We start from the raw sequence: 25,917 nt of genomic DNA on the forward strand, positions 1-25,917 counted from the left end.
TTTTTCAGGTCAGGTTAGATGAGGAAATAATAGGTTGACCCTTCAGGTAATGTTATTTTAGATTGGTGGAATAGACATGATTCCAGTTCAGTGGTAACCAAACAAGCGTACAAATGGGACAACTGGCTACATCTGCTGGTGTGTAAGGTGCACTATCTGAGATGTTCTTGGGACTATGAGGATTATATGGATGGACTAGGGTATTAGGCATTCAGCAGGTTAGGTCAGCACACAGACAGTTCAGTTGAGGCTTGGCCTAAGGATTGGGGATCATGAGCCCCAGCTGCCAGGCTGGGCCAGCACCTGGGATGTGGAAGTAGGGATCAGCTTGTAGGTTTGGAGTGGTGTAGGCAAACAGGGCCTGGGAGACTCACTAGGCCTGGCAGGTGCATAGTATGTGTGACCAGGGATAGGCCTGGGGTGGAGACAGCATATTCCTAGACAGTTTCATACTTGTATATGATGCCTTGACATTCGCATCTCTGACCCCTAACTCCCTTTTATCCTAGCAATAGCTCCTTCTTTACCATGCCCTTTTCCAGATTCATGAATTATGGTTTTGCTTTCTGACACTTGGTTTAACCAGGACCATTTCTGTCAATATTGGATTAGAGCTATCAGCTGGAGCCTGGTGGAATCAGCAGTGGGTACACAATTGAAGGCCATGACTCTCCTTTTCCATGAATATATTATTTGTTGTGAGTACAGCAGTTAAAAATCGGTCATCGCAAACCCCTTACCTCTGCTGACTTCTGAGGAGCCCAATACTGTGAAGAACAAGTGGAGACATCCATAACTGTAGTTTATGATTGCAATGGCTGTGTGTCTAGCTGGAAAATTTCATAGCCCCTTTCCTCCTCTCTTGTCTCTTATTACCTATTTTCTTCTTTCTTTTATTTTTTACTGTGAAGGTTTGATTGATATTACAAATGATCCAGACTTTAATGGAATCTATGATGAAGACATGAATGAAGATCCAACATATGAGCCTAATAGCCCCGAAGAAAAGGCTATATTTATGAAATATGCTGAAAATATTTTGCTGAAGTTGACATTCAGTACCACACAAGTTCAACAGCATGAAAATATCTTTATATTTGAGACAGCCTATTGGCTTACTAATGCTATAAAGTACAATCAGGATTATCTTGATATTTGTACTTACCAGAGACTACAACAGAGGCTGTATCTTCAAAAAAAAGTTATTCAAAAACACTTCGAGAAAAAAAAAGAAATCCGAAGAGGGATAGGTTATTTGAAGTTAATATGTTTTCTGATTCCATTTTTACTCAGTTTAAAAAAGAAGATGAAAGTTCCATATTTAAATAGTCTGCTTCCACCTTTTTCAGGTAAGAGGATAAGCAAAATTAGACCTCATTTTTGCTGGATTTCAGGACATTATTTTTCCAATAAGTAGTATGTATGTTTTCATGGCTTTCCTGTAATAGGAGCTGATTACTTTTATCAAATGATGTAGTGGTTCGAATAGGAATAACCCCATATGCTCTTAGATTTAAATGCTTGGTCTTTAGGGAGTGGCTCTACTTGGGAGAGATTAGGAAGTGTGACTTTGTTGGAGGAAGTGTGTCACTGCAGAGTAGGCTTTTGGGGTTCCAAAAGCTCACACTAGGCCCAATGCCTTCTCTTCCTGCTGCCTAAGGATCCAGTTGTTGAACTTTCAGCTTCTCCAGAACTTTGTGTCTGTGTGTCACAAGGCTTCCCACCATGCCAATAAAGGACTAAGCCTCTGGAACTGTAAGCCAGCCCTAATTAAATACTTTCTTTTATGAATTGCCATGGCCATGGTGTCTCTACAGCAACAGAACTCTGAGACAGATGGAAAAACCTGCTTAGTTCTTTATAAATGAAAATGACTGCTTGGTTCTTCATAGTGTCTCTTTTGAGCTCAAGGGAATTTGTTGTTGTTATTTAAACAAAAGTTAACAAAATCACAGAATTTCAATCCAGTGATTGAGTAGTCATATGTTATTGTTTATTCATAGATGTCAATCAGAATATTTCAACAATTCTTTTCAAAATGTTTATACAGTAAAACCATAAAAAATGCTCAAAATGAATAAATATATATTTTATTGCCAGGCAGTGGCAATATACACTTTTCATCCCAGAGACAGAAGCAGGCAGAGCTCTATGAATTAGAGGCCAACCTGGTCAACATAGTGAGTTCCAGGACAGACAGGGCTACATAGAGAAATCCTGTAATCCATTAACAATAATGTATAATTATAATTTAAAATGAAATGCATAGGTATATTTGTATTTATTTATTAATTTGTTAGTGTGCATGATGGGCACAGTCCTCTAGTCCCAGCTACTCAGGAAAGAAGCAAAAGGATCACACCCTCAAGTCTAACCTGTGCAACAGAATGAATTCAAGGCTATCCTAGGCAACATAGTGAAACATGGCTCAAAATGAAAAGTAAAAGAAGGCTGGAGCTATAACTTAGTGACTGACCACTTGTGTATGCAAGGCTCTAAATTTACTCTCTATACCACAAATGTGTGTGTGTGTGTGTGTGTGTGTGTTGAGAAAGACAAAATAAATACATTTATAGTCAGTAATTACCAAATTCTAATTGTATTTAGATTTTTTCACTTTGTTTACATGAATGATAATCAGATGTCTAAAATATAATCATCTATGTGTTGTCCACATTTTAAATGAAAATTTCTTTTTATTTCTGGAGATGACAAAGTCAAGACAGAGAGAGAGCTGCCTCCATTTATTTATGGACGAGATTTTAAATGCCAGAATTTTGACTACAAAGAACATCAATATTTCCATGTTCATGGAGGAATTGAATTTGATATCAGCACGAATCCAGTTGAGAGTGCTTTGGATGACTTTCAGGTTTTTGAATTATTAGTATTTCTGAGATGATTTGTTGTTTGAGATGTTTTTATAATTTTTCACCGAGAAAGAGCGTCTGTGGTACAGGCACTGCACATGTCTCTAGACAATCATTCTACAGTTCACTAGCTTTTCTCACTCATTGAAACAAACATGAATTAAATGCAGCTGCTTCTAGGCATCTGTGTTGGAGAATAAGCTGATAAATAAACCAGATAATTACTTTCATCACAGAATTTACAGATTTCAAACGAGCAGGCATTGTCCTTGGATAGTTAAAGTATAAAATAGAAATCAATAAACATGCAGTTGATCATGGTGGCATATACCTGAAATACCAGTGGGAGCAGGAGGGTCATGAGTTCAAAGCCAACTGATCACACATCATAGAGAGACTTCATAAAAAATAAAGTAAGAAGGAAAGAAGGAAGGAAGGGAACGAGAAAGAAATAAAAACCCAAAACAAATAAATTCCTGAACACTTATGCTAATCCATCCATGTTTCTCAAAGATTATGACAAGAAAAAAAAAAGTCTTGAGTTCGAGATGTGAGTCCCCCAGGACCTGGCGGCATCATATGCATGAGTCACCTAATTTGTTTGTCTTGTCTACATTACATATTATCATGCCTATTATATATTTTCTTTTTGTTATTTATTCTCAAACTAGGAATTGGATCTACATGGTTATTATTAAATTTCTTGGGGGTTTACTTTTTCATTTGCATTCATACAGTTTCATATAAAGGATCTTGCAATTACTGTTTGTTTAAAACATTTTTAATGTGTGATTTGTATTTTAGAAAAATGTAGGAAAAATAAGAGAGTGTGCTGCTAATACCTTTGCAGAAGATTCAGGATACAAAGAATTTTACTCAGTGCCAGTCATGGAGTTTTATGGAAAGAGGTGAGGAGCTTTCCATTCATACCACCCACAGCTGGCTTGTTGGATGTTAGCAGAAAGCAAAAAAGTGTCGAAATGCAAAAGCTAACTTAAAGTCATAGGATGGAGATCCTAGAACAGTGATGATCTTGTGGATCAAAATGGCACTAACTACTTATTATCTCACGTACTTTGATACATCTGGCAAGTGACCTTAGAGCTAAGAATTAATTCTTATAATGAGTACAAACGTTAAATAGGGATGATGGTTGGAACCAACTTCTGATGGGCAGCTGAAAGCAATGAACACAGCACACACTGTTTTGTTGCCATAGGGTGTATATGAAAAGTTCCAAACTTTCTCTGCCAGACCTTACTATGCTTTTCATCTTCTGAAATGATACAGTACAGTTCTTCCAGTGTTGTTAGGGTCTTTCATGTACTGTGTTCTTGTATTTTACTGTGAATACAAGTTTGAAAACACGGGTTATAGAGCACAGAGAAAACATTTGGGCTAGAGGTGGAGAAAAACATACTGGAAGGTTTGTTTGCCTATTTGTTCCTCTGGTGTCATGGAGGCAGCTGAGGACCAAGTCTGGAATTCTGGAGAACAGAAATTTCAAAAATGAAATAGGGAGAAACATGGGCGGAGAGAGAGTAAATGAGATTGATGGGGCATAACACACAAGGAAGAAAACCAGAAGACTGTATAGCACAGCAGCCAAATGGGGTGTGTGACGGAATATGAAATAGTAAAAGCATCAGATAACCGAAAGTCACACGTTAAGAAAGAGGAGCTCCCTCTGTAGTTGGCTGTGATTTGGTAAGAGAATTTTAATGAGACTATGATTCAGTGAGGCTATTTACAGCAAGTTGAAAGGATAACATGGGGAAAGTTAATGTAATGGGAAGAGGTAAAAATAAAAATCACATTTTGAAGATGCATGGGATGACAAGGTTAAGAGAAATGAGACAAAGGGAGTGTGAAGACAAAGGATGGAACATGACAGATCTTTCTATTGAGTACTGCCTATACTCGTGCACTGTAAGCATGAAGCCAAAGATCTAGTGACTGTGGTTCCTAAGAAGGAAGAGCAGTGTGAGGATGCAGACGTTTGAAGACCTGTGTGAAGGTGCCTATTCCTCATAGGCAGAGTCCACAGAAACATCTTGTGCCTTAAATGTTTGTTACCTCTCTGGAAGAGGACAGTCTTGCTCAAAGATCCAATACTTATTGAATAAACAGTCCTTGCCAGACTACATGATGTCCTGGAGACTTCTGTGGTTGAACTTTTATTCTTCAATTTCTATCAGGCTCTGGGACACCACTGGTTCTGGAAGTGCAGGGAAACAGTAGGGAGAAGAGTTAGATGTTGTCCTTGGTGCAACAGTATAATTGTTGTACACATCCTGCTTTTGCACTGTGAGAGATCCAACCACTGCAATGAATGTGATGTCATTGTGTAACTGTTTCTCTAGTTCCTAACTAATTAATAGCATTTGGGATTCAGTGTTAGTGCTAGGAGATGGCTCAATGAGTAAAGTGCTTGCTGAACATACATGAGTATGGGATCTGATCCCTAGCACCACACAGAGTATGCCTGTGGCTCCAGTGCTAGGCGGTGGAGACAGGAGGACCACGGGGGCTCACTGGGCACTTACACCAGCCAATTAGTGAGCCTTGGGTTCAATGAGAGGCTCTACTTCAAAACATGGGGTGGTGGAGAATCATAAAGGAAGGCAGCCTCTGGACATATTTACACACACATGCCCACATACGTATAAACAATGCATACACACATACACACACACACACACACACACACACACATCACTAATAAAATATAAATACAAAATCAGCTTGCTTCTAGACACAGACAGCAAGAAATAAAAAACCCACAAGTAAATGATTCATAATTTCAAGGATCATATCAATTACTAAATAACCTTCATCCTGTGTAAAATCTAACCTCTGCATAATTTTTATCAGAGTCCCATATGCTAATTGGCCAGTATTCTCAACTGCAATGAGAAATATTTGGCTGCTTCTTTTCCTGCCAGATTCCCTGCTATCTCCTGTTGGGTGCTCAGCTCTATAAAGGCAACTACACAAACACCATCTTATGGATAATCACTGCTTCTGGCTGAGTAGCATGTGTCCTCTCTCAGGCTGGCTCCTTCCCGTGCCTGGAAAATGGCATGCATCTTGGTTAGATCTAATACCAATTCAGTGAAAGGAGTTCATTCCAAGTTCATGTTTTCAAGGCAACACTACCTTAAAACCCCAATATTTTCAAACTGCTTTGTTCAGCCATTTTGCTTGTTTTCCTCCCATAACAGAGCTGCATCAATGCTAGACCAGAGGAAAATGTGAGTGATTGACTGAAAGCAGGGCATTTGAAAACCTCTTGCTTTCTTTGCTTTTAAGAATAGTTATTACTTTGAGCTCATAATTCAGGTACACATTTCCAGGCAGAAGAAGATGGAGGCAGCAAGCTTTAAAACGAGACTTTTCTAAATCCCCTCTTGGTAACTATACTTAAGATTTGAATAAGAGATGTAATGTGTCAGCACACAGAAGTTGCATGAAGGATGCAGCATGGGCCATCTGGGAGTTCTGTGCTTCTAATAAGCATCTCTCTGTAGCCAGTGCAAACTTACCCAACAGCTGACCATGGCCATCATAAAATTATCTCACCAGAGATGCTCTCAGAGTTCAAGTAAACAATCAAATATTCAGCAGCTATTACTCCTCAAGTTTCTGGTGTGGTAGAGACAACCCCCACCACCCCCCCCCAGACTCTGGACATAATCTTAAGGTGATACCAAGAGGGACCAAGTGCTTCTTTGATCCTTCGCTCCTAGCAAAACAATAACAATGCCTCCCCATGGGAAGCAGAAGTATTTCCCTGATAAGAAGTCACTGGAGGGAACAGTCATTCAATATTTTGTTACTGCTCTACTCCAGAATTGGGGAGAGGGGGCATGTTGGTTGCAAGTCTTAGGGTAGGATGGGAGTTTCTTTAGCCAGTTTCTTTGGGCAGTAAAAGCCAAGGGGACATTCCCTAAAAAATCATTCCAGGTTGTGCTTAAGGTAAATTATAATTCAGGAAAGCAAATTATGGATACATAGACTAAAACAGTAAGGAAGAAGGAAAATGGGTGGATGATAAACCTAGGAGTCTTTCCCTAGAACCTGGGCATCTAGTGACTTCTAAACAGTGCCCTAATTTCTGTCAAGGGAATACAGAATTAACCCAAATGGTCAATAAAAGGGTAATTACTAAATAAAGTCAGCTGATAATAATGTTAGTATTTTTATAATCAAGTATAGCTCAAAATATAGTTTTGTGTGTAATTAGTATGGAATAAGCAAGTTTTGACAGAATATAAATAAGTAGCAAAGTATTTAAAAGCTCTAAAAAAAAAACAACCTTTTCCTTTATTTTTTATAGCTACTATGTGATCTACTTTGAGCTTGAAATCTTCTACCAGCAACTCTATAAGACTCAATGGTGGGGAGCCATAAATGAAATCGTGAACAATCTGAGACTGAAAAGACTCCCACTGACTGAGGCTCAGTTACACGAGCAGTTTAAGAAAAAATTTGGTTTCAAAAAGGCTATGAAGTGCAAGGTATTTTATGAAATATCACATAATTTTGTGTAAGAAGATTGCATATTACCATAAGTTCATGTCCCATATTCTATCATAGGTGGAGGGTCTAGGATATGGAGTTCAAGAAGGAGAGTGAGATCAGTTATTGGGGGGTATGGTATAGCACAAAAACTAAAAGACCCAGAGACAGATACTGGGGTTCAAGCTTCAAGCTGAAGGTAAGAGAAGAAAATCAGACACACCAGTAGGTCTTAAATCAACCTCAGACTGAAAGGGCTGATCCTGTTTCCATGAGTTCTCACCAAGCCTCAGGCTTCTGCCTCTCCTCAACATGGCTGGAGAATCAATACCATCTCTGAGACCCTGTTTCTGTTTTAACACCTCTCATGAATCCTGGGATTAAAGGCATGATCTCTATTACTTTTTTAGACTGATCCAATCTTGCATAGTCCTGGTTGTTCTTGAACTAACAGAGATCAGTGTGCTTCTTAATCCTGAGCCCTAGGATTAAAGGTGTATAGCACCACCACCTAGCTTCTATAGCCAAATAGTGTGGCTGCTTTGCTATTTTGATCTCCAGCGGCTTTAATAAATCATAAACAATATGTAGTACAGAGTTTGCTAGACGAATCATCAGTGGCTGTGGACAGACAGACAGTAGCATGGCAGGGCTCTGAGTAGGGTTCAGGCCCTAGCACCAGACAAACAGCATGATACAGGGCTCTGACAATAGGAAATGAGGGCCCAAAAGGCAGGAGTGTGTGTGTGTGTGTATGTGTGTGTGTTGTGTGTGTGTGTGTGTGTGTGTGTGTGTGTGTGTCTTTCTGAGATTTTATTGCACAAGCTTGCAGTTAAGTTCTTTGATGCTCAAGCAAAAGTCAGGGCAATAAATAGACAGCAAAACCTGTGGCCACCAACATTCACTTTTATGTACACTCACTTTGGTGGGAGAAAACCCTAGAGCCTAGAGTCTATTTGCCTGGAAATTGTCAGACAAGTTCTCAATAGGGTGCCTTGTTTCCTGGAAGTGGAATGGTTCCTATAGCTGATCTAACATTACATTCTTACACTAGGAATAAACTAATATACCCACCTTTTATTAGCTGAATGTTTATATGGTTCTAGTTTATTCATTCTTGGTCAAGTACAGAACAAATTGCCAATAAATTGGACTATGGTTCATTGGAATGGCAAATACTTGTTTCTACTGTTTAAGCCACTACTATAAACAGGAAAACTCTGAAGTCTTACTTCTGTTGCTATCATTACTATTACACAGATTAAAATAAATGGGAAGTATAGAGAATTAACACAAGTCATATAGTCAGTAAATGGCACCGCACCACCTGGCTCCTTCTAGGCATGCAGAAGCAAAGCTGACACCTGAATTAGCCCTGTATCTATTTAACAGACATCATCTTAGCTGCTGGGCCCCATCTGTTGGGCTCCTTAGCCACTGGAAGGCAACTGTTAGGCTCTTTAGCCACTGGAAGCCACTTGTTGGTCTCCTTAGCCCCTGGAAACATCTGTTGGGCTCCTTAGCCACTGGAAGCCAACTGTTAGGCTCTTTAGCCACTGGAAGCTATCTTTTGGGTTCCTTAGTTGCTGGATATTATCTGTTGAGCTCCTTAGCTGCTGGAAGCCATCTGTCATGCTCCCCAGCTACTGGAAGCCGTGTGTTGGGTTCCTTAATTGTTGGAAGCCATCTGGTTGGGCTCTCCAACTTCAAAGGTTAGTCTGGCTTATACTACCCATTTATCTGTTTTTAAAGCCATGCATTTAAAAATCTGATAACTAGTATAATTTAAAGTATTTATCAGAACATCTCAAAGAATGAACAACATGGTATTTGACCTCTTCATCTGAGAACTACAGAAATAAGAAAAAGTCTCTCTCTAGCTATACATCTCAAGTTTCTTGAGTTTTCCTTAAGTCAGAAGCAGGTGGTCTTCATGATCTTTATTTGCCTTTAAAGTATTTCAGGAAGTTTTCTGCAAAGATGAAGCTACAGTTTACTCTAAAAGAAAGGAAACCATCTTTCCAAGTGTATTTCCATGCTTTCAATGTCTCCTGGTTCTGTGAGTTTCAACATTGTCCAGGGAAAAGCTCTTCACTGGGCCCTGTGGCAGTGTGGCAAAAGTCAAACCACATTATTGTGATTCTTAATACAGTCTGTGTTTCTTTCTTCTTAAAGATAACTTCACAATTATTTTTATAAAAACTATTAAAAAAAACTAATGCAGTCTTTAAAAAAAATTTTAGAGTATCCCATTTGGTATGAAGTCGGCTGTTGAAAGAGGCTTGTCTGCTGTTTTCCACACATTTAGTCGTAAAACCTCAAGCTCAACAATCAATGTTTCCGATGAAGCAGGCTACGCCATTTTCCACCACGCTGCCCTGCACAATCGGGTCTCTATCATATGTCAGCTGTGTAACGCCAACTTCAATGTCAACCAGAGACGCTTTGTCATATTCAGCCAAGGTACCACTCGGTTTTTACATCTTATTCAATACTGAACAAATCTAGTTCATATAAAACAGAACTCAGTGATTTAAATACAGTGAGTAATCAGTTACCCTTTATGCACTTTTTAATGTGGAAAAAACATTGACAATTAAAAATCTTCCATTCATTCTTGTCATTCTCAGATTTCCATTGCTAATAAATATGTATATTTCACATTATGAATAAATAACTCTGCCAGCAATAGTATGCTACATCAATGCATTAGCCTAGCTGCAAGTTTTTGTTACCTTTTTAAAAGGCTTGGTTTCCATGTCTGCTCTGGCTTGGTTTTGGGAGCATGCAACACACCTACACGACTCTGTCATAAATTGTACTCCTCATTGTCTGATATAATACTTCTCTCTGCCAACAGCTTGTCATTTTGTTCTTTCTGACTAATTTAGGAAACTGTAATCACGTTTCTATGTGTATTTTCTTTTTAAGCAGATTCATCCAAAGGAGATATGAAAAAAGAAAGAAACGGTAAGGCATAAGTGAAATATGTACGTGAAAAGACATTGTATATGTTAAAACTTTTTGCTGGGCATGGTGACATGTCTGTATTCCCAGCAGATTGGAGATTGAAACTGGAAATGGGGGGTTAAAGTCATCCTCAGTTATGTGGATGACCAGCAAGGGCTGCATGAAAATAAACAATTACCTCATAAAAAGAAGCTTTTGTAGTATATAATCTACAAATATTTGTTGCATGAAAATTGATTCAATTGATGTTTCACATTCAATTCGAAGTATAGTTTTTCTGCCCATGGTTGTTGATATTCATGTTAGGTATTCCCTTTTATAATATTTAATAGAGAATTTGCTTTGATCTCCACTTGTTTCATAAATTTAGTTTCCAAAGTTGTTTCTGAAACTCACCCATAATCAGTTGCAAGCTAGGAATATAGCTCAGCTGTATGGTTATTGCCGTCAAGCTCTACACCCTAGTTCCACAAACAAGTTTATAATTTAGACAATCTGCCACCTAGTACAATAATGATATATGGGCTCTAAGGAATGATATTGGTGAAGTCAGCATTTTAAGATAAGCATTGGAATTGAAAAAAAAAATCCTTGGAGTTTTATACCTTTCTACACATTTGAGAGACTAAGCATATACCTTTAGAATCCATATAAAGTAATTTAAGGAGAGTTTGTTCATTTTAAAAAACGTAGCAATCTACTTTAAAAAGCCCAAATTAGCAAGGGCAGAGAGGGACTAAATACTTGAACTGGCTGCCTTATTTTGGTGGAGGAACATTGTACACACACACACACACACACACACACACATTCCCACATGCACACACACTCCCACATGCTCTCTCTCTCTCTCTCTCTCTCTCTCTCTCTCTCTCTCTCTCACACACACACACACACACACACACACACACACACACACATGCACACATGCATGGTTAAAGTAAAATTAAACCACCTGCAAAACAGGAAGGAGGCTGTTTGAAACCTCTGATTGAATAGCATTTAATGAAACAGTACTTCATTGTAAAATAGTTTAAGTGTAAAGATACAGTTGCTTTATCATGACTATTTCACATATTGACTTAGTTTTTAAAAATATGTAGTAAGATGGGGTGGTGGCGCAGCATCAGCATCAGGAGACTGAGGCCAATGGATTTCAAGTTTGAGGCTCTCCTGAGCTATTGTACATCCCAGACCAACCTGAACTACATGGCAAAACCTTCAAAAATAGATGCATATTTTCTTTGCTCATGAAAAGGTATGATCCCTTCATACATTTCAAGTTAAGCAAAGAAATGTAAGATTGCCCAAATAATTGTTTTAGTGCTTGTTTTGGAGTATTTACATATTATATAGCACTAAACTATGTGGCTGGGTTCATAAAGGCATGCTTATTTGTGATTTACTTATTTGAGGAGTGCTATCTCTCACTACTGAAGCAATTGTTGTCCCTCTCAGGTCCAACACCTCTACATCTGGCCGCACAGGCTTGTTCCCTGGAAACAACCATCTGTCTGCTTTGCTTCAAAGCTGATTACACACTTACTGAGAAGAGAGGCTGGATGCCGATTCACTTTGCTGCCTTCTATGACAATATCTGCATCATCATTGCACTCTGCAGGAAGGATCCCAGCTTGCTAGAGGCTGAGGCCACAGCCGAGTGAGTTACCAAGCATCTGTAAGAGTATAAACTTCTGCTTTCCTGACTACCGTCAGACATAATTGGTATGAGGACTTGCAAGGTAACAAAGTGCTGATGTCCTCTTGTCTGCTCTGGTCCTCATCTCCTTCTCTTCTGGCTTAACCTTAGACTTCTCAAAGAGCAGAGCTTGCACCTGCCTGTGTATGTTTCCTAGAGCAGGAAAGAGTAAGTCCTGGGATTTCTTTAATTATTGTATCAATAATACAGCTTCACTGGTAGGTCTATTAGACTAAGACTGAGACTGGTGCTCTTGTCTCCCACATGATCAGTAGGTAACTATTGTATCAAAGGAGGACTACAGCATAAGGAAAAGTGAAACAGGAAACATGTCCATGTTTCATAATTCTGCTGAGGAGCCACTTTTAGGGTGAGGGTGTGTGTTCTTCCTAAGGCTTGTCTAGCAATCTGAAGACCAGGTCATTGCTTTGGTTCTCTGAGCCTGTTGTAGCAATACTGTAGTTCAAGGCTTCAAATGCCCTGTCTCTTACTTACTGGCGTGGTAGTTTGAAGGACACTGGACTTCCCTTATTGCTCCTTACATATGGCTTTCCCACCATAGTGCAAAATGGCAGCAGTTCCTGTGTCTATTAGCATGCCTGCATTATAGACAGGAACAGAAAGACAAGAGGGGAGGCAGCAGCACATGCCTTTCTCTTCACAGCGTTGCCCATGCAGTTTCCACTACAGTCCTGTAGCCACACTTGTTTGCACTGTCACATAGGTACCTCTGGGGGAAGACAGGGGATGGGATGCTGGGCTGAATAACCGTTGACACAACCCCAAGATCTTCATTGTCTAAAACAGCATGCAGTCAGCTTTCACAATGTTAGTTTCTGCTACAATGAGGGAACTGGGATTTGGAATTGGATGTAAAATATAAAAGAAATGTGTTTGGCGACTACCCAGTTTATTTGATGTTTGAAAAGTGGGTTGATAATACCCAAATGCATGTCCTCTAATTTGTAAAGTCACTGGAAAGATTAGATAGGCAGTATATTTTAACTATTTTGTGTAGTATCAACTTCCAAACACATTATAAGTCAAAATAATTGAGAAAGAGAACAGGTAGGCAGGGAGGTACATCTGTGGAATGTAGGGAATGAGATGCTAAAGGAAGACAAGGTGATGGTTTGAATTACAGTTTCTTCAGCAACACAGTAAAAGTAAACATGATGCTGTACATGTGTTCATACTGTTATATAGTGTGTTTTGTTTTTTAGGAATCAGTGTACCCCGCTACTACTTGCTGCCACTTCAGGAGCGCTGGACACCATTCAGTACCTGTTTTCTCTCGGTGCCAACTGGAGAAAAACAGATATTAAAGGAAACAATATTATTCATTTGTCAGTGCTCACTTTTCATACAGAGGTACTCAAGTATATAATAGAACTGAATATCCCTGAACTTCCAGTCTGGAAAACTTTAGTAGGTGAGTATAGAACATTTGATTTTATTTTAAATAAATATTCTGATTATTCTATAATATCACTGATAATTCTAAAGTAGGTAAAATAGAATGCATATTTTAAAAATTAAAGATCATAAATAAAAAATGGAATTAAAACCAAAAAAAAATGCAGTTGTTAATGGGAACTATCTTTTTTTGTGTGCAAAAGTAGTTTGATTTCTAACTTAAAATCAAAGGTCTGTGACCCAAATGAGCTATATCTTACACAGTGATATTTATTTTTATTTTCCAACTTTCTTAGAAGTGAGAAAATAATTTTCTCCATTAACATGGAGAAATATTCCATAATAAACCAAATTCAAAAGAAAGAAAGGAAGGGTATGAAAGCTTAAGTAGCAAAGGTTCCCTCCAACTTTAATCCTTACTTCTAGAGGCAGCTTTAAAAAAGTCCTCCTTTGGGAGGGCCTAGGCCCTTCCCCAAATGACTTAACAGATTTTGATGATCCCTCTGGGAAGGCCTCACTCTCCCTGGGGAGTGGATGAGGGATAGGACTGGGGGGGGGGTCGGTGGGTGGCATGGGAGGATGGGAGGGAGAGGGAACTGGAAACGATATGTAAAATACGAAAAAATAAATTAAAAAAAAAAGAAAAAGTCCCCATTTACATTTTGATGAATGTTTTATGCAAAATTGTGTGTTTAGTCTAGCCAGAAAAACAAGGGTAAGGATTACTCAGTTTAATGTACACGTCAACATTTACTCCTTCCACAATCCCCATTACAATCATGTGAAGATTAAACAGCAAAACAGCACTATCAGTCAAGAGAAAATGGGAGGTCGTGGCAGCCATAAACACAGTGGAACTAGGCAGGCCTCTTAGATTTAGCCTCTTAGAGGATCCCAAGCCAATGTTAGGAAAGCCAAGCTCATCTCAAACTCATACCTCACAGTCCTCACATAGCTGGAGAATAGGCAGTGCCAGCGCTCTACACAGGGTCTAGCCAGAAAGACCAGCAGGTGCTCAGACTGCCTTCTCCTCCGTGAACACAAGTGGGAAGGCCCCAGGGAGTAGAGAGAAAGACAACCAGAATTTCAAGGATGATAGCAAAGGGGTGTTCAGGGTGGAGCTATGGGTCCAGCCTTAAGAAAAGGCAGGATTCTGAAAGTGCCATTGAATCAGTGAAAACTAAGAAAATGAATCTCAAATAGGAAAAGATCACCTCCAGAGCAAACAATGTTAAGAAATGAGACAACACCATGGATCACTACAATGCCCAGATGAGAGTGATATTTGGATAGACAATGTAAACCTTAAGTATTGATTCAAGTAACAGTTGTAAATATGAGGAAACAGCAGAGCAGCCTTGAGCTGGTTCCTCATCTCTCATAACATGAAGCTGTAAAAAAAAAGCCAAAGCAGCAGGATGTAGCAGTGTGTCGGACTACACAGATCTGTGGACCCCAGAGTCCAAATGACTGCTTCTACAGAGACACCCAAAATAATGCAGGGAATGGGTACAAAACCACAATGTTGCTGTAGGTATTTTAGTGGCTTATCATTTTGAATCATTAGCATACAATAAAAAATTAAGATAAAAAGAAAAACGATGGAGAATAAAAACTGATATTTTCCTAATGGAGTAAATGTTTGATTCTTTGGTCTAGGGAGATGGCCCAGAAAATCACTGCTATGCATGTGAGGACCTGAATCCAGATGTTAAGCGCACACACCACTCTGGGCATGGTAGCCTCTTTGTAATCCTAGCACTAGGGCTTACAAAATGGTTTGAGATTTTCTTCAACTTTGTGCTTAATCTTGACAGAACTATTATAAAGATAAAGGTATTAGATCAGTTTAATGTATGCATGGAACTTTATTAATTCCCAAGATCCTGCACAAAAATGTATGGAGATTAAATAATAACAGCACAGACAAACACTCTAGGTAAAACAAGGAGGACATGGCAGCAATAAAAATGGGAGACAGGCCAGTCCCTGAAACTCACTGGCCAACCAGTCTAGCCAACTGATGAGCGCCAGGTTCAATAGAAATTCTGTCTTGAAAATAAAGGTAGAGAAATCATAGTGAAAAAGAAGCCACTATCGACCTCTGGACCCCACCCCTACCCCAGTACAAATGTACGCTCATGCACACACACAAAACGTACATTCACACAAACACCATATACACATATGCAGTACACACACACACACACACACACACACACATTTCATATGAGTGCACACACACACACATACAAACTATTCTATGCACACACACTGAAAAAAAAATGATGTCCAACAGTTTGTTCAGAACTGGCTTGGTATCAGCCTTGGCACTTGTTAAGTAGTGAGCACATCATCCCAAGGAGCTATTGGGCAATGTCTTGGTGTTTACTTTTATGCATATATGTCACTGCGTCTGTGAGGATCAACTTTACTTATAACAGACATCCATGACAAATACTTCCAAGTTTGGCTCCTAACAAGGATGACTTAATGGCATAGATGATTTGCAGGGGTCACTACTTGCAGTAGCTGTGGTTAGAAAGTCCTGGCAATTACATGATAATGACACCAGCAGATTAACAGAGTAAGCATGTTGCTTCTTGCTTTGCCTCAAACCCTGACACAGTTCTCTTGCCTTACACTGCCCATTTCCACTAGGAGCAAAATTCACCTAATTAGAAGCAGTTTAATAGCTTTTGCAGTAGAAGCTGAAATTTAAAACAGAGCAGTCTAGGTGAGGGCTGGGATGGCTCTGAGAAGAGGGAGGTGAGAGAAAGAGGTGAAGAACAGATGCAACCCCATGTTTTCCCACACCACAGACATTGTTTAGAAGTATACATAATGCTTCATTTTTTGTTTCGAGTTCAAATTCATGCTCAATTTTTTAAAATCACACTAATTATTTTCAGGAAATGCAAAGCATCTCTAATTTAATGACTATTAAAATGTTATTGATCATGTAATTTGCTTTGCCATTCTTAAAATCTCCTACTCAAATTTTATTAAAAACTAGTGGTAGATGCATGAAAATATATTTTTTTCTATGAATTTGAACTGTATTTCTAGGCAATGATGTGTGTGTGTGTGTGTGCGTGTGTGTGTAGATCTTGGGCATATTTTGTTGGCTTCTGTTACTGTCACAAATGCCCAAGAGAGCCCTTTATCTGTGCTCACAGGATGGGCTCTAATGAAGTGATAACAGGTATTCCACCAGCCTGTGGCAGAGGCCAATGGCTTGTTTGCCTCATGAGAGGTACAGAAAAACAGAGAGACAAAATCTCACTATCCGCTTCAAGGATACTTACCCCAGTGACCCATGACCTCCCACTAAGTCCCACCTCTTAATGGTCCCATCATTTTCTGATAGCACCAAGCTACTGACTAAATCATAAAGATGGCCTTTGATGACTATTCCAGATCCAAGCTAGCCCACAAAAGTTATCCAGCAATGTAGAGAACCACAAACAGAGGGATTTAGCACATGTAGCTGATGATAGGATAATCTCAACTCTTGGGTTCACTTTACCTATATGAAAACAAAATCAGTCACTTTATTGCCTCTGCTGTGAATCACAATTGTCTTTTTCTGTTGATTACTTATCAGAAATGTTGCAGTGTGAAAGCTTCAAGCGAAAGATGATGGCTGTCATGTCCTTAGAAGTGATTTGCTTAGCAAATGATCGATACTGGAAATGTATTTTGGATGCAGGTAATACAAATATATTAACTATCTTTTTCTTCTCATATTTTAAGTAAAGCTATATTATATTCAGTTACTGTATTTTATATATATAGATATATATATACATATATATTACATATATATTAACATAGGCATACATATTCAATGCTGGGATCAAATGCAAAGCACAATCTATACCACTAAACTTATGTGTGTGTGTGTGTGTGTGTGTGTGTGTACACATGTGTATGTTTGTGTGTGTGCTTTCATGCATGCACGTGCATATGTGTGTTTTTAACACACCTTGCCTTAGACCCCCCAATTTTTTAGTAATTTATTCTTTAAAATTTCATTTTGCATTCCAACCACAGTTCTCCTTCCCACCCCTCCTTTCACCTCCCTCTTATCTCCCCACCCCCAGCCCACCCCCAGTCCACTTCACCCCTCCTCAGGGGTAAGAGCTCCCATGAGGATTCATCAAAGTCTGGCACAAAAGGTTGGGGCAGGGCCAGGCCCCTCTGCCCCTCTCCCAAGCATTAAGGCATCTCAGCCTTTTTTTTTTTATTTAAAATTTATACAATATATTTTGTCAAGCTTTTCTCCTCCTCAACTTTTCTCAGATCTTCCCCCACCTCCCTACCCAAAACCTAAGAAACAAAAACAAATCAAGAAATGAAAATCCCACAAAAGCATAAATCAAAACAAACAGGCAAAAGTCTGATAAGACAACAATCTCAAAACAAAGCAAAAGGAAACAAAAAGTTCCCAAAAGTACCACAGAGTTTTTTGTTTTGTTTTGTTTTGTTTTTTATGTTGGCCAGCTACTCCTGGGCCTGATATACCTATTAATATTCCACTGGAGAAAACTGATTTTCCCCTTTACCAGTGGGTGTCAAATTCAAACGGCCCTTTGTTTAGGGATGGCTGGTTCTTACAATCTTCCCACCTCCTCTTTTATGTAGATCCCTGAGCCCTTAGAGGAGGGGGTTGATGGAGACATCCCATTTAGGGCTGAGTGCTCTAAAGTCTCTCACTCTCTGCACACTGTCTGGCTGTGGGTCTCTGTGTTCATTCTCATCTACCTTGAGGAGAAGCTTTCTGATGTGGGTTGAATGAGGCACTGATCTATGAGTATAGCAGAATGTCATTAGGAGTCATTTTATTGTTATGTGGTTTTAGCAGAAGAATAATGGTAGGTTTCCCCTACGGTCCATGACCTATCTATTCTCAGGGTCTTGGCCACTTTGGCAGTGCAAATTGTGAATTCCATTGCCTTATAGCTTTTGAGTGCTAGTTTACAAGTATGTGCAATCAAAGTTACTTTAAAATATGTTTTTAACTATATAAAGAATACTTTTTAGTTGACTGAACTTTTTTTTCTTTTCTCTGAGACCACTTGTCAACTTTATATTTTATTTTTCATGTGAAAGTTCACATGGTAAAAAAACTTTACATTTTAGAGGAACTCTATCTAAAACCTTAAATTTAAGAAGTAATAAAAACTTTAGCGTGATAGTCCTTCTAGTATAGTATCTGGTTCTTCTAGTTTAATATCGGTTGTGATAAACACCCTAACAGAAAACAACATAGGGGAGAAAGTATTTATTTCAGCTTCTAATTCCAAGTTACAGTCTACCATTACAGGGAAGTCAAGGATGCAGGGACCGAATTAGCTAGTCACATACATCCAGAGTTAAGAGCAGAACAAAGCTAATCCTTGTATGCATGCTACCTCATGCTCAACCCCGTCTCTAATCTTACAGTCTAGGATCCCCTGCCTAGGTCATGGTGTCACCCATAGTAGGTGAGTTCCCATATCATTTAACATTAGTAATTCACACAACCCCCACCTGTATGCTCAGAGACCAACCTATCCAGACAGCCCTTTACTGAGGCTCTCTTGTTAAGTGCAACCATTACCATAGTGCTATGAGTACTTTCTTACAAATTATTCCAGTTCTACACTTGTGCAATTTATTTCTTAAACTGAAAACTAGAAGACAATGTCAGGCCAGGTTTGTAAGTAGTTCTTCATTTAGAAATTACATTAATTGCATGGTTTCTCTGGCCCAGTTTTTTCACTAATCAAATGCATCAACCATATGGACTTGTTCTGAGAGCAGTACTGTCCACTGTCACTTTCTGAAATGATGGGGATGTCTCACCTCCCCAGCATGGTATCCACCTCTCTAATGTGCATATTGAGGCACATACAACATCCCATGAATACTGATGAATGAACAAGCTTAAATTTACTAAATTCATTAAAAACATGTTTAGGGAAGCTCTATGTGCCCCAAAAGTCAGCAATAGTTAGTTTCATTTCAGGTAGGTAAATAAATGAGCCTCAGTTACACTCACATTTTTCATAACTTGGTGTGCCTTGTATGGGGTAGTTTCTTATCAACTGACTGATATAAATCTAACATGCATTCAGTTTTCTATTTTTTACCATGACCAATGGCTAATTATAATACATGAGGCTACTGGCACATTTTACTACATCAGTACTTTTTTCACTTTTTGGTTTAAGGTAATGTATGATAACATTTTCAAATAGCTAAACAGTTACTGCCACACTAAGACAAATCAGTACCCAGAGCAGAACTTTACCATGTAATACCTCGAAGCCCATCAGCTAGGCATGATGATCCCAGACCTTAGGAAGCTGAGACAGGAAGACGGTGAACTGCGTAGTGAGTTTTTCTCTGCATAACAAAGTATCAATTCTGTAGGCCAAAATTTGGTGTTTAAAGATGGTTTATATTTATTGATATAAAGTGTATGATTATGTGTTACATGAAGTTAAATATGCAAAGAACAAAAGTCACTATCTTGGAGGTAAGACTAAATTATTTCCATATCACTTCAAGTTGTTACTCTATATTTTGTAGAACTGTCTGTCATTATTTATATTGCCATACCATGAACATTATTTCAATACTGCTAGCAAAGTTAATGCTCATTTTAGTCTTATCTTTACAGGCACCATTCCTGCCTTAATCAATCTATTAAAATATCCCAAAATAAAACTGCAGTGTAAAACTGTTGGGTTACTGAGTAATATCTCAACCCATGTAAGTGTAGTGCATGCTTTGGTGGAGGCAGGAGGCATCCCTGCTTTGATCAACCTGCTGGTATTTGACGAACCGGAACTACATTCTAGATGTGCTGTCATTCTCTATGATATCGCTAAGTGTGAAAACAAGGATGTTATTGCCAAATGTGTGAGTACTGTTTTTTCAAGCATCACTTCCACTGGCTGCAACTCTCTAACCTAGAAGTTAGAAAGATAGAGAGCCATGTTATTACATAGTGACACACTCCTAGGGCTGCGGGAGAAACACTTGAGAAAGCAGTGGGCATTTAGATAGTGCAGGTCTGTGGCCCAGCCAGCCCAGGGGGCCTAATGCTCAGCACTGATTAGTTCAGATATGAGTAGCCCCAAGGAGAAGATGCAATATTTCTCATAGTATAAACTGGTTGCTTCTTGTTTATATGAAGATATTAGTTCTTCTGAGAAATATATCCCAATTGTGTATCAGAAAGAACAGGAAGAAAATCGCTTTTGGCTATGTTGTATTTCCTCAAAAAAAACCTCCCCTGTTGTGTCCACTAATGTTTTAAAATCTTCGTTTAGATGTTTACAAATGAAGTGAAGCTACTTGATGTTTCTTCAGTTTCATATAATTGTTTCTTCAATGTGAACTGGACCAGCTACATTATAAAATATACCTTTCTGCTCTTTGCCTTGGATGCCTCATGGGGGAAAAACACTTATATTCTCTGTTTTCTTTGTGCCCTACTACTTGCCTTTTTACATTTTTTAAAGCTTCTCTGAAAAACTTTAACTGCTGTGTCTAGTATCAGTCCTTTAGAAAATATATTGGAAATATAGTTACACACAAGTCAAATTTCAGTTACGCAGTTTTACTTGCTTAAATCTCATGTTAATTGATTCTAGCAACTAGCCAGAATTTGGGTAAAATTTCTCTATGTATTTGGTACACTTAGGTTGTGCAGTGCCATTCCACTTTATTGGGTCAGAAATTAAATATTATGTGTTTTTCTTAGTTCTGCCACACTATTGTATTTTTCTGGATAGTAATTACTCAGGTGTCTTAACTTACTAGACATTTTTATTTACAAACATGTTCTCTCCTAAATAAGGATGTGTTTCCAGAAAGATTACAGACTTTTAAACAAAATTGCACATTTAAACAAAAATTCACATTCCATTTTGTTTCTTTTTAGAATGGAATCCCAGCTCTGATAAACCTCCTGAGCCTGGACATAGAAAGTGTGTTGGTGAACGTGATGAACTGTATCCGGGTGTTATGTATGGGGAATGAAGGCAACCAGAGAGCAATGGTAGAGCACAAGGGCATCCAGTACCTCATCCGGTTCCTGAGCTCTGATTCTGGTGAGCCTCACCTGTCTGTTTCAAAGTGACCAGATTTCCCAAATGAAGCAAGCATGATCTCGATTTATCTAGGAACAAATATTTTAGATTTATCTTTCACTGGATCTATGCACACAATATAACCCAAATATCTAGAAAACTCAAAACTACCAAATTGGTACAAATAATTGACTCTCAAAAGTATACTAACATGTTTAAGTAGACATTTGCATAAATAAAATATAAACATGGATAATGAAAATAGAGCAAATAATATGTTCGAGGAGGAAATTTCTTCTTGCATGAGTATTTTGATCATTGGGAGCTATTTTGCAATGTACACCAAGAGCTTCAGATTTGCTCTTCTATATCTGATATCAAAATTCAAGGCAATCAGAAGACATTGAGCCTGATACCTGCTTCTCAAGTTCACCTCAATTCCAGGAGCCCCAAGAAGTATCAGGCAGCTTCTGCAACAGCTGCCAATGATCACCTGTGTTCCATAACAACACTCTCATCCAAGTGAGCATACGGGGCGGAATGAACATTACATTTTTAAGGGGAAGAACATGGGTACATATGTGTCCCTTTTTGTTCCTGTTTGCTTTGTCATCTGTCTCAGAAGAACTAATATCTTCATATAAACAAGAAGCAACCAGTTTATACTATGAGAAATATTGCATCTTCTCCTTGGGGCTACTCATATCTGAACTAATCAGTGCTGAGCATTAGGCGCCCTGGGCTGGCTGGGCCACAGACCTGCACTATCTAAATGCCCACTGCTTACTCAAGTGTTTCTCCCGCAGCCCTAGGAGTGTGTCACTATGTAATAACATGGCTCTCTATCTTTCTAACTTCTAGCCATAATTATAACAGTAAAATAAATGAGTTCACAAAAAGTAGTAGAAATAAATATTTAAAATAAGTCCTTTTTTAGATCTAACACCTAAATAAAAGCATTGTTTTCCTACACTGGAGTCTCTATTAGTCTCTTACTTTAAGGAGTATGAAGCAATTAAATTTAAAATTTTCATTATTTTTCTCTCTGCATAAATTTTACACACAACTTCAGCATTTTAACAACTAATTCTCCTTGCTATGGGCCAGGTGGCTCAGTCATAGAGTATTAAGAAAATAGCATCAAAGTATGTTTGTGGTTTTTATCTATGTTACTTTGCTTTTTGAGAAAGGAAGGTCAATTTGGCAAACTAATGTTTTATAAAAATTTTAAGATTGTTTCAGGGAAAAATTGTTTCTGTTCAATTGGTGGCAAATCTTGATGAAGAATTTATTATTATTATATTATTATTATTATTATTGAGACAATGTCTTACTAGGTAGACTAGGCTAGCCTAGAACTCACAGAGATCCAGCTGCCCCTGCCTCCCATGTGCTGGGATTAAAGGCATATCCAGTTTATTTACACAATATTAAGTACAATTTTGTTTTTTTTTTTTTGTTTTGTTTTGTTTTGTTTTTTAGTTAGAAGCAAGGCAGTAATGGTAACTAAGCAGTATTGCAACTAAATTGTGGACTCAAAATTAACATCACTAATGAAAATAAATGAACATCACTTAACATTACATGACCTATCATCAAAGAATATGATGCCACTTTTTAAATGCTCTGGATGGAGGCATCTTGAATCATGATAAACATTAAACAAACCTGAGTTGAGGTTTAAAATAAATGATGAATATTCCCTTAAAAAGTCTAAGTTAAAGAAAGACAAAAGAACTGTAGATTATAGGATCTATAGAGACATCATAAATGAAATGCATGCTCTCATTACAGGATAGCAGACATAATATGATAAAAGTATTCACCTACTGATTGTACATGTATATGTCTACACATAGCCTCAAACGTGTGTGGGCAGCAAAGCCAACCACGAAGAGGCAAGAAGGAAAAGTCAGTTCAGCCTGACTTGGTCAAGCAGACTGAATCAAACAGATATCATTATTGCCTCACACTTAAACACAGTACAATTTGAGGGGAAAGTGTCTTGGTATAATACAATCCCCAGCACACAAGGAGGCATAATTCCATGAAACCCAACCAAAAACAGTACATGTGATTTCTTCCAAGAAGATGGATTCCAGAGATAGTCATTTTGGCTATTAGTACCCCCAGTCCAGGGGCTAATAGTACCCCCAGTCTTGATAAGCCTTGCCCTACAGACAATGCAGATCACCAGGCAGTTAGTCACCTCCAATTCTTAATCTTCTCCTTTGGAAAGACAATCCAGTGTCCTTATCATTCCTGGTTTCCTTGGTTATCCATGGCAAAAGGACCTTTGTGCTCCCATCACAGATGTAGAAAACTAAACTGTAACCTAGCACAGTGGTATACTCCTTCAGTCCCAGTATGGGGGAGGCAGAGGCAGGTGATCTTAGTGAGTTTGAGGCAAGTTTGGCCTATGTAGTGAGTTTCAAGCTAGCCAGGGCAGAATAAACAGACAGACAGATAACAAAACTAAGTTGTAGATAGATAAATATATAAAATCAATGTACTAATGTATTAAATTTATGAATGCAGGTCAAGTATATGAGTTCTCTCACTCATTCTTACAAGTTTTCTGTAAAGTTTAACAACAAAATAAAATGAAATATCACCTTGTCTATCAAGTTTTATGTATTCATTGTAATGATAATATATGTATCCAAGAAGAAAAAGTCAAATTTATATGCCTGAACTCTGATTATGAAAGAATAAGATGCTACTGATTCTTTTAGAAAGCAATTTACTGAAATGTACAGAATTATTCCAGTAATTAAAGATACTCAATGCTAAAGGAAAAATGTATTGATAAATACATACATGCTAAGAAAATTTCTCCTGCAATTATTTAAAATAGCAAAAAGTTTGAAGCAACATATTTTTAAAGTGTGAATGGCTAATAAAATGTGATATAAATATTGACACAATATTTAAAAAACATTTGTGACTTTTATGTTCATAAAAGAATGGAGAAAATATTTCAATGGTAAACAAAAATTCTGGATACTATGTTTATAGTACAATTATGTTGAATATGTCCATAATTATCTAAATATGCCCAAGTATCTGTACAAGAAGTAATGCACAAAATAAAATCTAAATGATGAATCTGGAGAGTTTTTTGTATTTTTATTTTCTAAATTTTCTTTGAACTTATGTCTCTGATTTTGTAATATGGAAAACTATCCTGCAATGTAGTAGACTTACATTTTTAATGACTTGTTCACTTACTCTCAACTCTTTTGAAGATTCACTGAAGGCAGTGTCCTCAGCTACAATCGCTGAGGTTGGCCGTGACAATAAGGAGGTGCAGGACGCTATAGCGATGGAAGGGGCCATTCCTCCCCTGGTGGATCTTTTTAAAGGGAAGCAGCTCAGTGTCCAAGTGAAAGGTGCAATGGCTGTGGAATCCTTGGCAAATTGCAACCCTTTTATCCAGAAGGCATTTCTGGAAAGAAAATTAACTAAAGATCTCCTAAAACTACTAAAGGTAGGGATTTTATCATTCCCCTTCCAACTGTTTAGGTGATTTAATTCAGTTTGGATTCTATTTGGAGATTGGAAAATCAAGCCAAATTCTACAATGCAATATAATATTATATCTATACCCAATGTGTTCAGAACATGTTCACTGAATGAATGACATGTTTTTGTCTTAATAGGCCTTTCAATTAGATGTTAAGGAGCAAGGAGCCATAGCACTTTGGGCCTTGGCAGGACAAACACTGAAACAACAGAAATATATGGCAGAACAGATTGGCTACAACTTCATAATAAACATGCTTTTGTCTCCATCAGCTAAGATGCAGTATGTAGGTAAGTTACTCTTTATGCATACTTCAGTGTAGACACTGGAGTCCATACCCATCTCTTACTGTTCTTTACCAGGAGGTGAAGCAGTCATTGCTCTCAGCAAGGACAGCAGGATACATCAAAACCAAATATGTGAAGGGAACGGCATTGCACCTCTGGTTCGCTTACTGAGAATTAATAAGATAGCTGAAGGCACACTCCTGAGTGTCATCAGAGCAGTGGGATCCATTTGTATTGGTTTGTATGCAGTTTCGCTTTTTTAATTACTATGAGAAAAGTCTTAGGTACAGAAGTAGAAAATTTGTTTCTTTATCTCTGTTCACACCATGAAAGATTTCAAAGAATTATAAAAGCCTTTTCCAAGACCTTGGTGAATTGAAGTGGTGACATTAAGAATTCCATATTTGCCTTGCTCTCAAATTCTGAGAATAGAAAATGATGACAATGAACACATACTACTTTGAACTAAAAGAAAAAAATTTTTAAGAGAATTTTTAAATGTCAAGAGCCATACATTTCTTAAGGTTAACATTCAATTACT

The 25,917-nt window shown here is 38.1% G+C and overlaps 1 protein-coding gene across 1 annotated transcript in view; it reads left to right on the forward strand.

Moving 5' to 3' along the window:
- Positions 1 to 25,917, forward strand: part of Ankar (ankyrin and armadillo repeat containing) — a 48,576-nt gene that overhangs the window by 7,174 nt on the left and 15,485 nt on the right. Inside the window, exons 3-15 of the mRNA XM_051190165.1 lie at positions 912 to 1,349; positions 2,709 to 2,872; positions 3,675 to 3,778; positions 7,210 to 7,390; positions 9,635 to 9,854; positions 11,820 to 12,021; positions 13,284 to 13,492; positions 17,084 to 17,188; positions 20,147 to 20,388; positions 21,416 to 21,584; positions 24,812 to 25,053; positions 25,226 to 25,379; positions 25,452 to 25,613. Of these exons, the coding sequence (XP_051046122.1) occupies positions 912 to 1,349; positions 2,709 to 2,872; positions 3,675 to 3,778; positions 7,210 to 7,390; positions 9,635 to 9,854; positions 11,820 to 12,021; positions 13,284 to 13,492; positions 17,084 to 17,188; positions 20,147 to 20,388; positions 21,416 to 21,584; positions 24,812 to 25,053; positions 25,226 to 25,379; positions 25,452 to 25,613 (2,592 nt within the window). The remainder of the gene's footprint in view (positions 1 to 911; positions 1,350 to 2,708; positions 2,873 to 3,674; positions 3,779 to 7,209; positions 7,391 to 9,634; positions 9,855 to 11,819; positions 12,022 to 13,283; positions 13,493 to 17,083; positions 17,189 to 20,146; positions 20,389 to 21,415; positions 21,585 to 24,811; positions 25,054 to 25,225; positions 25,380 to 25,451; positions 25,614 to 25,917) is intronic.

This window comes from Phodopus roborovskii, unplaced genomic scaffold (assembly GCF_943737965.1).
Source record: "Phodopus roborovskii unplaced genomic scaffold, PHOROB, whole genome shotgun sequence".
Lineage (NCBI taxonomy): Eukaryota > Metazoa > Chordata > Mammalia > Rodentia > Cricetidae > Phodopus > Phodopus roborovskii.